This window comes from Capsicum annuum, chromosome 3, assembly GCF_002878395.1.
Source record: "Capsicum annuum cultivar UCD-10X-F1 chromosome 3, UCD10Xv1.1, whole genome shotgun sequence".
Classification (NCBI taxonomy): domain Eukaryota; kingdom Viridiplantae; phylum Streptophyta; class Magnoliopsida; order Solanales; family Solanaceae; genus Capsicum; species Capsicum annuum.
Window position 1 is genome coordinate 264625157 of NC_061113.1, and position 13437 is coordinate 264638593.

Consider the following 13437-nt stretch of genomic DNA (forward strand, 5'->3'; position numbering starts at 1 on the left):
TTCATATTTAGCTTACAAATTATGATTATTGTCTGCACCAAGAAACTGTTCACACGTTAGAATTGAACATTATTGTCTGCACCAAGAAACTGTTCACACGTTTGAATTGAACTGTTGCTAGATTAAAGCAATTTTAGAAGACGAGGATGCGAATTACTATATGATGTTAGACCCAATGCAACCACTAATTTCCCAAAATTATGCCACCACATGGCTTGAACTAGCATTGTGGTAGTGTTGGCGGAAGCAATAATATGAGTCAGGCTAGACAAGTTTATATTTTTGTAGCATAATATAAAACAAATTATATCTTACAGGTATAACAAGTTATGTGGCTGAATTCCTGGAGAAGTTATGCTATTGGAGGCATAAGTTTAGTTCATAAACCACATGCTATGCTTTACATAATTTATGCAGAACTTATGTCTTGCAAAATTATGTCATAGCTAAGGGTATTTTGATCCATTAATTTTCATTCATTGGGCAGCAAAGAAAAAATTAAAAACCATTATATTTGAGGGCAAAAGTTAAAGATCACTCCCATTTTGAAACATAATATACACACACATACAGTGCTTAACTTGAAACAAATTCTCATAAAGCTTAAAAGAGTTTTAACATACGATGTCTTCTATAAATTGATACAAAACTTCACTCTGCATAGATTTCATTCTCACAAAATAAGTTTATCTTTCCCTCGTTTACTATCCTCATTTTGTTGTTCATGTCAACTCGAACCCCAATAGTATAAGTTTTAAAAAAATGGTACCTTTTCTTTTCTTTTTTTTTTGGGTATGGAAGAAGCATATACTTTTGATAGTGAACATGAGAGGGGGTTACGAGAGAATCATAATTAAACAAGCAAATAGCAAGTGTACGTGTATCAAGAATAATGATGAAAGCATATTGAACACATTAAAGCATGACATAATAAAATGATAAATCACTATCACCGAAAGCAAATCTGCATATGTGTTGCGTAGGGTCTGCTCCATGCAATGGCGGAATCAGAATTTTCACTATGAAGTTCAAAATCGAAAGAAGTAAGTACACAAACTAGCCAAAGAGGATTCAAAATTAACTATATATATATAAAAAAAAAAAAAAATTTTAACCATATATAAATAGTAAAAAATTTCGCCGATCCAAATCCCCTAACCATAACGTGGCTCCGCCCCTACCCCACGCCAAGTCCTCAAGCACAGCGGCCACGGCCGCCCTCATGCGTGCGTTTAGCCCATTAGACCATACTATTATTATCACTTATCATAAGCCTAGTCTTGGTAAACCTGTGCAGCTCAATCGTTCCCTTCATTGCATTACATTGCATATGTATTTTTTAAAAATAATTGTGTATCCATGATCAATTTATTTATGCAATCTCAATTAGTTTTATAGGATATTTTTGTTATTTTTTTCTCATTACTTCAAGTAAAGGTAACTCTATTCATTGAGATTTGGATATATGAGACAAAATCATCTAATGTTTTTGCTTCACTGAAATTTAAACATGATCTCATAATTCTCAACTTATTTTATTGAAAATTAGTCAAATGTATAAATGTTCAAGTTTGACTATTCACGAAATTTAAAAAATTAAAAGAGGTTTTTGAATATTATAGTCTTTAATTAAAAATGTATTTAGCGGACTAAAATGCTTGTTAAATCTTGTGATTTTAAACACCCCACAAGAAATGTTGGATAAAAGATATCAAAAATAGCATTCTTTTTTTAAAACAATGCCAAAATTAAAAATAGAACACATAAAATTGAAATGGAAGAAATATTGTAATGGATTGTTTGTTACTCCTATTTTCAGTCATCAAAGGTATCCTATACTTTGCTCTCTATAATTTACGCAGATGAAACAAATCATCAATATTTCTTATTTTTCATTAAGATTTTAACTTTAAATTCCTCAACATATTTAGCAGTTGGTTAGGTGCATGAGCTGTTAGCATTATATTAAAGAAATTTTAGTACATTACACACTAGTCCTCATTATAAAGTGTGATGATTCTTGGCTAATCAATATAAACCATGAATACCCCTACTGTTTTACAAATGGACATTTTGCTTTTGGCCCTTTGCTAGTCGGCCAATCCCTCATTTTCCTCTAAAGACTTTGCTTTTAAATTGATGCAAAATGGTTTATAGTGGTCATCATTATTTATATTAAAAAAATAAAACATTTTGTATAATCGTGTAAAATAATACATCTATAAAAATAAGACAGCTAATTAGTCATTTTTTCCCGCAAAATTAGATTGACATGGATGGAATATTCAGAAACATACAAAAATTAGACAAGAAAAGTCTTCTACAAATCACATTAGTGATTGATGACCTGATTTTAATTGCAACAATTGACTTGTTCTTCTTCACGAAAAGAATAAAAGAATACGTGTAATTTATATTTCATATTAAAAGAAAATAGAATTAAACTCATTTGTTTGCGTTCACACCATTAAGAACATTTGTTTTTCATTAAAATTTTGGTTTTTAATACTTCCTCCATCTCAAATTACCTGTCCCAAATTTTTTAATTTGATTTCTTATTTTTTTTATTTTTTTTATTAATCAAGACAAGACAATTTTTTCCCCATTATACCCTTAGTAATTGATTACTCCTTGTTACTGGCATTGAATTATCATATCTTGAAAAATATTGCAAAGACTTTGGTAATCCTATAATCTTAATTATCCATGCAAAATGTGCTTTGATATTAGCCATATAATAACTCCATCAATATTGGAACTAACATGACAAAATTAATAGGGGCAAAATGGTAAAGTTACATTACCAATCATTGTTTTCTTAATAACTGTGTCAGCTCAATTTAGGACGGGTAATTTGGGACAGAGAGAGTACTAGCTCTGAATAGGTCTTAATCATTCAGATCTGGAACTAAGTCTTAATCATTAAGAGTATTCTTATGTTAGATAATATTCACCACCACTAACCCCCTTTGCCACTACCACCTAGCCACCAACCACCACCAACCACCTCCAATATCACAACCACCATTCACAATCATAAATGCAACTAACCATTATTTTCAGCCGCTACCATATCCACTACCTTCATTATTTTAATTATATCCGTCGTTATCATCAATGTCAACGTCAACGTCAACGTCAACGTCAACGTCAACGCCAACGGCAACACCAACACTACTAACACCACCACCATCATCAATCATTATCGGTCAGTCCCAACTACTAACTAACTCGTCTATCAGAATTGAGCCACCGCTAACTACCACGAACACATCATCAGCATCCACACATTTTTCGACCACCACTATCATTGTCTTCGGTGTCACCACTTCAACCACCATCATCACTACGGTATATCTCTACTAATAATCATCTCCACTATCACAGCTGACATCATCTCCAACTACCACTAATATCGTCAACCATCATGCATTCATTTTTAAGATATCACAATCAACACCGCCAACTAATAACATCAACCAACTTCACATCACTACCACAATCACTATCAATCGCCATCATCATAACAATCACTAAATACCAAACATCTCTATCATCACAACTATCACCAACATTACTAATCACTAGCATCAATCATTACCACCACCACCGCCATTACAAACCATCTCCATTATCACTAACAAATATAAATATTTTTTTCAATCATATATTTTTCTAATATATAATTATTTCTTATTTGATTTTTTTTTATCATATATGCAAATAAATAAATTTTGCATATTCAGATATTGAAAAACAAATAATCTTAACCATTCAACTTTTAGATATAAAGACAATATTTTAACCATTCAGATATGCATTCAGATTCAGACGACTGAATCTTAATAAAAATAAAAATCTGAAACAAATGCAGCATAAATAAAATCATGCAACTGGTCCCCAATATTAGAATGCACACTCTCGTTGCATCAAAAGACTAATTATCACTGGTATGCCATGCCACAACTAATTATAACATTAATAAAAGCAAAGTACTAAATTATACACCTTGATGATTCTCGATAATGTACTTCTCTTTATATAGGTATTAAAAAAAATTATTCCTTTTTATTGAGCTAAAGATCTAACTTTTTTGTTTTTCTTTTCGTTTCAAAACACCTCAATTTATACTCGATACCCTTATGCTTATGGATTTTCTTAGACTTATTCATACTATAACTTCGATGTGAGGCATTTTTCTCTCTTTTCAACCACAACTTTAACATTCTCTTTCATTATTATTAATTATATTTTACATCGGTGAAATATTGTCATATAAAATAAAATGCAGGAGTGATAATAATTAAGGAGGCAATCGAGATTGACATGACTAGTCGATGCAGCGCCAATTTGGGAAATACTTGACTACTAAAATTCATGGGATTTACACTTGTTCACATTAACCTAAACTTGAGGATGACGGTTTATTTTCTTCCCTGATGGTGATGGCCTTTCGAGTCGCATTGAGTAGTCCCATGCCATCTGATATTAGGACTGGAGCTAGAGTCTTAGTTTCGGGTTCAATAGCAATCAGTGTCTTTGGCCAAGGCCCTGTATTCGTACTAAGAAATCTACTTAATATGTATTAACGATCTAAAACTGCGTAACTTAAGATTTTGATCCGCCTCAGACTCGATCGAGTTGATTTATCTTTCAACTGATGAACAGTTTAAGTAGCTACCAAAAAAATTGAACATGTTTTTTTTTTTTTGGGACGAACTTTCGTGGAAAATAAAAGGCCCACTCACGCGTGTAGCCCCATGTTGACTTGAGCTAGTGATTTGTAATTTGTGGGATGTGCCATAATTATGTGAATCATAGCAAAAGGTAATTAAAGAACATTGCACTTAGATGTGTACTTTCTAACAAAATCTTTGCCTGGATATTCAAGTTTTTACCAATACTTCCTCTATAAATTGAGCCAAAGACAGCGCCTCTAAAGCAACTCAACCAAGTCCTATTCCTCCAACTCTCTCTTCTCCACTGAAGAAAAAAAACAGAAGGAAAAGCCATCTTCAAGTGATAATAATGAAGGCAGCATCTAAACTTGCAGTTTTCATAGTTCTAGTGTTGCTTCTTGCTGAAGCACACGTCTCTTTAGCTGTAACATGCAGAGCGATTCAGCTGAGCCCTTGTCTTAGCGCGATCACATCGAATTCAGCACCATCTAGTCTCTGCTGCAGCAGGATCAGGGAGCAAAAGCCTTGCCTCTGCAATTATCTCAAGAACCCTATGTTAAGGAACTATGTCAACACCCCTGGTGCCAAAAAAGTTGCTCGCACTTGTGGTTCTCCCTACCCCAAGTGTTAAAAATAATTCCACTACATTTGATATCTATCCATACCCTGCGCTTGCTGATATTTGGTTCTATGGTAGGTAGAGAAAGAAAAACAATATGCTTGATGCACTGTGTGTGATATGATCTGCACTCTCTATTTTAGTTATTACGTGTCTTTTGCTTGCTTTATTTATGTGCTCTTGAATGAAAAGAGACAACTCATGCTTTGTCAACAACATATGTACAAGTTCTGTCATAAGTCTAAGATAATATATATGGTATTTCTGGGACTACATGCAAAAAATTAGGATTTAACTTGCAAAGTTCTCGACCCGGGTGTGATCCAGTTCTTTCTACCAATGTGCCCTGTGCAACAACCATCTCTTGTTGCTTCTATTCGAGAACGAGAACTTCCAATAAAGAGGTCATAAATAAATAAGAAAGATATAATAAGAGCCCAAACAAAGAATTACAATCTTCCGGAGAAAGAAAGGCACGCAAGTGGAAAGAAAACAAATAAATGGACTCAAAGTACCAAGTAGAAAACCAATATAGATATCAGAATTTCAAATGAATGCTTTATTCATGCAATGAAGCTGCATGATGTGATCCCTCAAATTCCAATCTTCCATACTGCTCTAAATTTAATCAGTTGGTACTGGAACAACTACGGAGGCTCCAAAATTGGGAGGCTCCAGAGTTTCATATACATGAAAAAACAACACGCAATACAAATAATTTACTTACAAAAAGAATCTAAGCTTGTCATATATGGAGAAGGTCGGAGATTTGATTCCAGCCAGCGAACCAAGGCCTCCTATCTGATGGAAGGACAAAGTTAAGCTCAAACATCTCTCTTGACATGTTACCTCCTTCACAGAAACCTACGAGCTTTGCCACTATCTCAGCACTCTCTTTTACATGCTTTTCATTACGTGGATTTGTCCAAAGCTTGTTAATAAATTGCATTCTTCTCTGTTTACCCTCCAAAGGAACTTCCCATTTTATGTACAGATAATCTCTTTCTTCAGCTGTCAGACGGGTTGTCAATCTCTTGGCAAGGAATTCTCTTTCCCTCTTCAAAGCTTTAATGCTGAATTCCATTGGAAAATATAAAAACATCAGAGTTTGAGCATGAGCCAGGGTGCGCATTTAATAAAGTTTCTAAGCATTATATGTTAGTAGACCACGGGGAAAGAGAGGGAAAGAGAAATACCTTGATGACAAAGAGACTGTTGGTTCATTTCCAGCACGAGCCGGGGTTGCGTTTCCAAGCTCTGCCAGGTGCTGTTGTAACCATGTCAAGCGCCTGAGTTCAACTTCCAGATATATTTCATCGGCAGGGTCTCCCTTAAATAACAGATAGAACTGTGACCTATGAATAATGGAGACGTAGCAAACATCCCATAAGTCAATAATTTGCTGCCTCTGTTCCTTAAACGTGATTTGCCATGAAACTGGGGACTCTTCCGGTATCTGATGAATGTTTTCATCATCCTCTAAATTGTATCCAGCTGCTTCATTTGCTTCCAGCTCAAGCACCTAACAAACGAATAAAGAAAAATTGAAGATAAATATAATTGCGGCAAAGGGTTAAACACGAAGAAGAATAGCAATGTGGGGAGCTTCAAGATCCCTGAAGTTTTAATTAGTGTGACAGAAACAAAGAGAGTCCCGAGTGTTACCTGGCATACAAGGAGCTGCTTCTGGTATTGAAGTTTGGCCACCCGTTCTTTAAGTTCTGTCACATATGATCTTATGTTCCTGACGTTCTCTTCTGCTGCATCTTGAAACATCTTCTGCATCTTTCTCATGTTCACAGAACTGGAACGGCGATATGGAGTGCCCTCCTTTGATGAAACATCACCTCCATCACTTTTTGTAGGAGTCTCATTGTCTTGCATCATCTGAATTTCACAGGACAAATCATCCGAATCCGGAGCTCTATTTTCAATCTCACAATCCAGTACTTGTCGCGCTGTTGACAGAGGAGAACAGGGAGATTTCAAGAAATTTTGCCTGTTGATACTGTTGCTCGAGGACAATGGGAGCAACTTCTTCTTTTTTGATGGATGCTTTGCCTTTTGTGGGGTGTCATTGTTTGACTGTTGATCATTATTGCTTGGAAGAGACATAACCAGTTTGTCTAATGATTTCTGAACATTCTCTAGCTGTTCTTCAAGATCAGCAATATTGCTTCCCTGTGAGTGAAGTCTGGCTATCTCTTCCTTCAGGTTGGCACTGACACTCTTATTGACAGCAACTACATTTCCAACTTCAACTTCTTTGCAGACAGGCGGTACAGAACGCATTTCTCTGATCTCTGCTTGCAACTTAGCAATAGTTTCTGCTGCATCCTGGTTACCTAGCCTATGACATGCAACTTCCTTTTGTAGTACTTCCAATGCTCGATTTGCTTCATCTCCAAGCTGCTCCTGGAGATGTTCGAGTTTACGAATTTCATGCATGAGTGTAAAAGGGGCAGCCAAAGATTGCCTCACTGACTGCCTTCCCATTGTGTTTCTTGTTCTTTCACCACGGACAGGTGCTTTTTCTTCAAAGTTTGGAGATAATGTGCCAGAGAATGAGAGACATTTCTTCGCAATTGGACTAACAGATTCAGATGGCCTCAGTCCCTGATTCAGGAATTCCATATTAGTACAAAGAGACCTTTAATTCAATCTGACTTGCCCACAATACGAGAAAAAACATAGATACAAACCTGTTCCTCCTGAAGCTTTCTGCGTAACTCGTTGGCTTGTGACTGTGCGAGATCCCTTTGACGCTTCAGCTCCTCGATTTCCATTTCCATCTAAAAGGGGCAGTCAGTTATAGTCAAATAAATGTTAATACTTATATTTCATTTTCTTAAGAAAATTCATTTAAATGAACCTGTTGAATTTTCAAATCCTTCTCATTAGCAGGCTCTGGGGTACGCAGCTCTGCTTCCAATCTGGCTACTTCCTTCTGCAAATGCTTGACAAGCTGTTTGTCAGAAACAACCTGATATGAAGGAAAGAGAGAAGTTCGATATTCGTGTTAAAACTTAACAGATAAAATGAGGTACATCTCATAAAAGAGGTACTTTCTTGATAAGGTTATAAAGGCAAGTTATTGAGTTTACCATGTTCACTTGGGCATTGTTTGTGACTTCCTTCGCTCGAGTGGCGAAGAAGAGAGTGTTACGAGATTGTTCAACGTGACTAGATGCAGGGCTGAGAGTGCATATTATCGCAGTACGGGCATTTCCACCAAGTGAATGTTGCAATATTCTTGTCAGCTTTGAGTCCCGGTAGGGTATATGACCACTTCTTTTGCCCACACTACTTACAGGAAAAAAGAAATAGAAATGAACCAATCAGATTGGAGAACTGCAGTGATAGAATAAGTTATCCACTGCAGTAAGCAGCTATAGACAGGCATGTAATCAACACAAACAATGAGCTAACTTTAAGCACGAAACTAAAGAAGCACAAAAATATTTGTCCATGCTTTACACTGCACAGCAACAGGGATGATGAAATAACTACAAGAAAATGATCTGTCACATAAGTAATTACAGACCTGAGCTTTCTAATCACGGTTGTAAGAGTCATCAAACTGAGATTGATATGGCAACCTTCCCTAAGCCTAGCACCATCTGCATTTGTCTGTGAGGCTCTTTCACTCCCAGCCAAATCAACGAAGTTCTGCAGCACAGAGAATAATATTAATAATTAAGATGTCTTTATTGCTCTCAAAGTGTCCTCTGAAACAATCAAGGCGGAGGTTTATGTACCAAGCTTGCTACATAAGACCTCACACAATCAGAACTTTCACGATGGGTGCTTTCTATTGTCTGCATATGATAAAAAGCAATAGTAGTCAGCTCGTTTCTAATCAGAACATTTCAGTTTGGGAACACAAGACTTTGGCAAACAACTGAGAACTGACCAGTCTTATTATCTGGTGAGATCGTGAGCTCGTATCGTTTAAGGCGGTTTCGCCGACTTGCCTCTGAGCTGCAGATTTAAGTGGTACATTTTGAAGACGGATTCGCTGGGGAAAATAAAATAAAACAATAGCACTTCAAAAGAATCAAATTCTTACCCTCACATATACTAATTAAATGCCTCAAATGTTGGTCATTGCTTGCTGTTTCTTCCACCAATTTCTCGACGACAGTTCCTTTCTGCAAATTTAACAGATGCCATGAAAAATTGGTATGGAGAGTGGCTATAAATTTGAAGGTCCATCAGTTTGCGCTCATGCTTACCTCTGGATCATCAAGAAGCTTGAGATTTCGACCAGATTCAGAATTCAATAGGTCCCTGACATTTTCATTGTAGATCTCCAGTCCAGATATTCTTATTCTAAATTCTCTTTCTGGGGTCTATGACAGTGTTCAATCACCAAAAGCGATAAAAGAAATCAGCAGCAGTTCCAAAGACTTACAAAGACTCTAAACTTTTGTTTTATTTCAAACTAAAGAAACTAGAATAAGATCTCCACAGGTCCAGATATTTGTATTCTAAATTCTCCTGGATTCTATGACAATGTCCAATCACCACAAACGAAAAAAGTTATCAGCAGAAGTTCCAAAGACTTGTAAAGACTCTAAACTTTTGTTTTATTTCAAGCAGAAGAAACTAGTATTAGACATGTAGTGTTGTAGAAAATACAAGTAAGAAACAGGAACTACTTGACTTATCATTTATCACTCATCTAGGATAAAGACCATGTGAGCTACATGCTTCAAAAATATCGCATAGTGTAACAACTTTTATCTACTAAATCCAGTAATCCCATTTGTAACATGTCTTCAATGACCTTGGAAAGTTCTGACATCAAGAAGTATCAAATGACAACAGCAGTGCACAAAATGATGAAGCTTACACTCATTATATGTGAATAGATATCGTTGACAGCTTTCTCAGTAATTCCTTTCATTGTGTAAGTCTTCCCACTGCTGGTTTGTCCATATGCAAATATGGTTGCTGAGATGCAAAGAATGGGAATTAATCCAAGATCAAAATGTTTCCAAAAAGTTAGAGATATTCATATAAACCTCCCTTCAGAGTATAGGCAAGGGAATTACCATTTATTCCCATCAAAGAGGATAAAGCCACATTCTTTACTCCTTCCTCATACACGGCTTCAGTTATACTATCTGGACCGAAGACTTTATCTGAGATAAAAGAAAATATACATTCTCAATCAGATTTTACAGAGTCTAAATTAAGATAAGAGAATAATGACAAGAACATTAAAGGCAGTGGATGTGCCATTCAATTACCAAATGTAAATGAAGCTGGTTGAGCAGCACGTTCATGGGGCAGTGGTCTATAAATAATTGTGTGATCATCAACGCAGTCCCATGCAGCATGGTCTTTGGCTGAAAGCTCCCTTTTGTTCAAAGGCCTTAATCTAACTGTTACAACAATTTTCTCCTCTTTAGCTCGATGTCCATTAGGCGTGGTTGCTGGAGTCCTTTCTATCTTTGACACTGGAGTACCAGGAGTTCTCACCGTCATCTTGACTAGAACTAGACTAGTACTTCCCCAAATTGAACTCCAGCTGAGAAATGCAAAAGCCTGTTGAGAGGAGAATGGGATAATTGAATTCTTAGACGTCTTGATGATCTTATTGTAAAAAAGAGAACCATAGAACTTACAAATATCCCTAACATGGCTGATTATGGTTAGGGAAATAGTTGTCCTGTTCTCTTGGCAAGGGTACGATAGAATAGAGGCAAATCCAATGTTTAAGACCCCCGATGTGGAATACCACAACATCATGTTACTCTTATGTGGAAATGGCACATTTAAAGATTACGGTTCAAATTGAAGATAGCTCAAAAAGAAATGAGAGACAAGAAAACATCTTTGATTACTATTAGAAGGAACAATCTCAGATAGACCAAGATCCAATTTCGGGTCATTTCTCGGTGAACATGATATGATCTGCCATAATCTCTTTGATCCCTTCGTTTATGTACCAGTAAGTAAGGAAACACCCTTTCTTGAGCCGGGGGTCTATCGGAAACAGTCTTTCTACTTCTCCGGAGGTAGTGTTATGGACTTCGTACATCTTACTCTCCCCAACCCCACTATGTGGGAATACACTGGGTTTGTTGTTGTTGTTGTTGTAAGTGAGGAAACACCCTAGACCTCTACAGCCGCCCCCTGCCAAGTACTAACAAACTGCTAAGTACTACAACTTAGCTCCTATTTATGATGAAAAAAAAACACAAAAGATGGTACCAAACATTATTAGTGTACCTACCATTAGTTAAATACAACAAAGAGTAAAACCTTACAAAGAACCAAATAGAGAGCTTAAAGCCGTCCCCCCCCAAAAAAAAATCCAATGTCATTCACTTAGATCTTACGCTGCCCATATTCTTCAAAAATATGGACTAGTGCTTGTCGTATACTCCAAAAGTAGTACATTTTTGGAGTATCCGACACGAGTGCAGCATCAATTTTGGAGAGTCAGAGCAACATTGCTTTTAGATCTCACACTACTTTCTTATTCTCCACTTCAACGTCTGATTCCTAATTTGACAAAAATACTCTGAAACTCCCTAAATTCCATCAAATTCAAGACGACATTCGCAATAAGCACTAACTATACAACAAATCAACAACAACATGCCCAATGTACTATTATCGGGGTTTTCTCTCTATTTTCCGATTTGCCTCTTTCCGTCATAACCTATATCCAGCCAGGGGAGAGGCACAGAGGTGGTTTCCGATAGACCCTTCCTACTACTACTACATAAGTAAAGATTATTAAGCGAAATAAGGAAAGAGAATTTAACAGCATGAAGTAAAAATTGCAACTTAGCACCAAGATTTCACCTGAAAATGAGAAAAAGGAAACAGTATACAAATAACACAAATTATTTTATGATATTTACCTGAAAAGGAAAAAACAGAAGAAGTTGCGCCTGAGATCTGAGAAGACAAAAATCTGATAGAGAGAAAAAAATGGATATCCAAAATGGAAAGAGTGTGAGCTTAATGGGGGTGTCTTTCTCTTTGATACCGTATGTGAAATTGGGGCTTTTGAATTTAAAGTCCCCAACGGCTAGTTTATTATCTCGTGGGTCCTATCGTTGATTTTCTCGTGTTTAAATTGATTTTTCGTTTTTTGTATCGTCAATATATCGCCGATCTTGCGGTGCACCGCTCTAGGATTTAACGGGAATACTTTTGTCATTTGTAAATTAATTTCATTCCGACAAAAGAGACAAAACTGTTGTATGTAATTTATTTGCTTTGAGTTGAATTAAATTTTTTAAAAAAGAATACAGTCAATAGACAACAATGTATCCAATGGCGGATCTAGCATATATATCCAGGGAATTTCGGCAAAAAATTAAATTATTTATACATGATTAAAATTATTTTTTATGTATATATTGTTTATGTTGAACCCCTTCGGCTAGTTCGTGTGTGCACTTTCGAACCCCCTTAATGAACTTCTTGGCTTCGCCACTGAATGTATTCGGTGAATTCACACAAAACAGTATCTAATGAGGATAGAGTATATATATATATATTGGTGGAGCCACAGCCGATGAAAGGTGGTCCAATGAACACCCTTCGTTGGAAAAAATTTTCGAGTATATAGGTTAAATATAGATATTTATGATTATATACATGTTGTTGCACACCCTTGATAAGTTAGAGAAGCATAGTTCAGTGGTTAAGAGTGTGCATTTCTGCATCAACAATTTGGGTTCGAACCTTGATACATGCAGCAGTGCTTTATTTTTATTTTTTTTATACCAAAAATCTGACTCCAACACTGTATATATAGACCTTATTACTACCTTTTAAAAATAGAGAAGTTATTTTCAAAAGACCTCAATTCAAATAAAATAACTCAAACTAGTAATGGAGAAAAAATAATAATAAAGAAACACTCACAACGAAAAGAAAAGAAGTGCTGGGCAATGCATGGAAGGACCAGTCAATAGACAAAAGTTATAAAAAATATTTATACATAAAATCATAGTTGAAAAAATTTATTTGATCCCCCAAACAATAACAATACTATTTGTCAGGACATGTGAAGTTATATTTTGGAATAATACAAAAATACTCTCTTCACTGATGCCAAAATTTCAATTAAACTGTTAGGGGTTATTTTGTTTAAGAAATAAAGATGGA

General features: G+C 35.9%; 1 protein-coding gene across 2 annotated transcripts; it reads right to left on the reverse strand.

Moving 5' to 3' along the window:
• Nucleotides 1-5007: 5007 nt before the first annotated feature.
• Nucleotides 5008-12499, reverse strand: LOC107862196 (kinesin-like protein NACK1). 2 transcript variants are annotated; one of them, XM_047410028.1, is made up of 15 exons: nucleotides 12180-12499; nucleotides 10554-10851; nucleotides 10356-10445; nucleotides 10154-10254; nucleotides 9534-9650; nucleotides 9368-9449; nucleotides 9212-9279; nucleotides 9057-9116; nucleotides 8843-8967; nucleotides 8403-8601; nucleotides 8171-8281; nucleotides 8001-8090; nucleotides 6964-7914; nucleotides 6495-6820; nucleotides 5008-6371 (listed from the first exon to the last, which is right to left on the reverse strand). In XM_047410028.1, the coding sequence occupies exons 2-15, from the start codon at nucleotides 10789-10791 to the stop codon at nucleotides 6044-6046; spliced, it is 2886 nt and encodes a 961-aa protein (XP_047265984.1). In that variant the 5' UTR covers nucleotides 10792-10851; nucleotides 12180-12499; the 3' UTR covers nucleotides 5008-6043. The 2 variants fall into 2 exon arrangements, with proteins under 2 accessions (XP_047265984.1, XP_047265985.1); XM_047410029.1 differs by having other exon boundaries at nucleotides 8171-8245; nucleotides 12180-12486.
• Between the last annotated feature and the right edge of the window lie 938 nt (nucleotides 12500-13437).

Coding starts and splice junctions, on each gene's coding strand:
- LOC107862196 (XM_047410028.1), bottom strand. CDS start 10,791: ATGACGGTGAGAACTCCTGGTACTCCAGTGTCAAAGATAGAAAGGACT. Junction 8,282..8,402: donor ACAATGCCCAAGTGAACATG/GTAAACTCAATA, acceptor CCTTCATATCAG/GTTGTTTCTGACAAACAGCT. Junction 6,372..6,494: donor ACAGTCTCTTTGTCATCAAG/GTATTTCTCTTT, acceptor AATGGAATTCAG/CATTAAAGCTTTGAAGAGGG.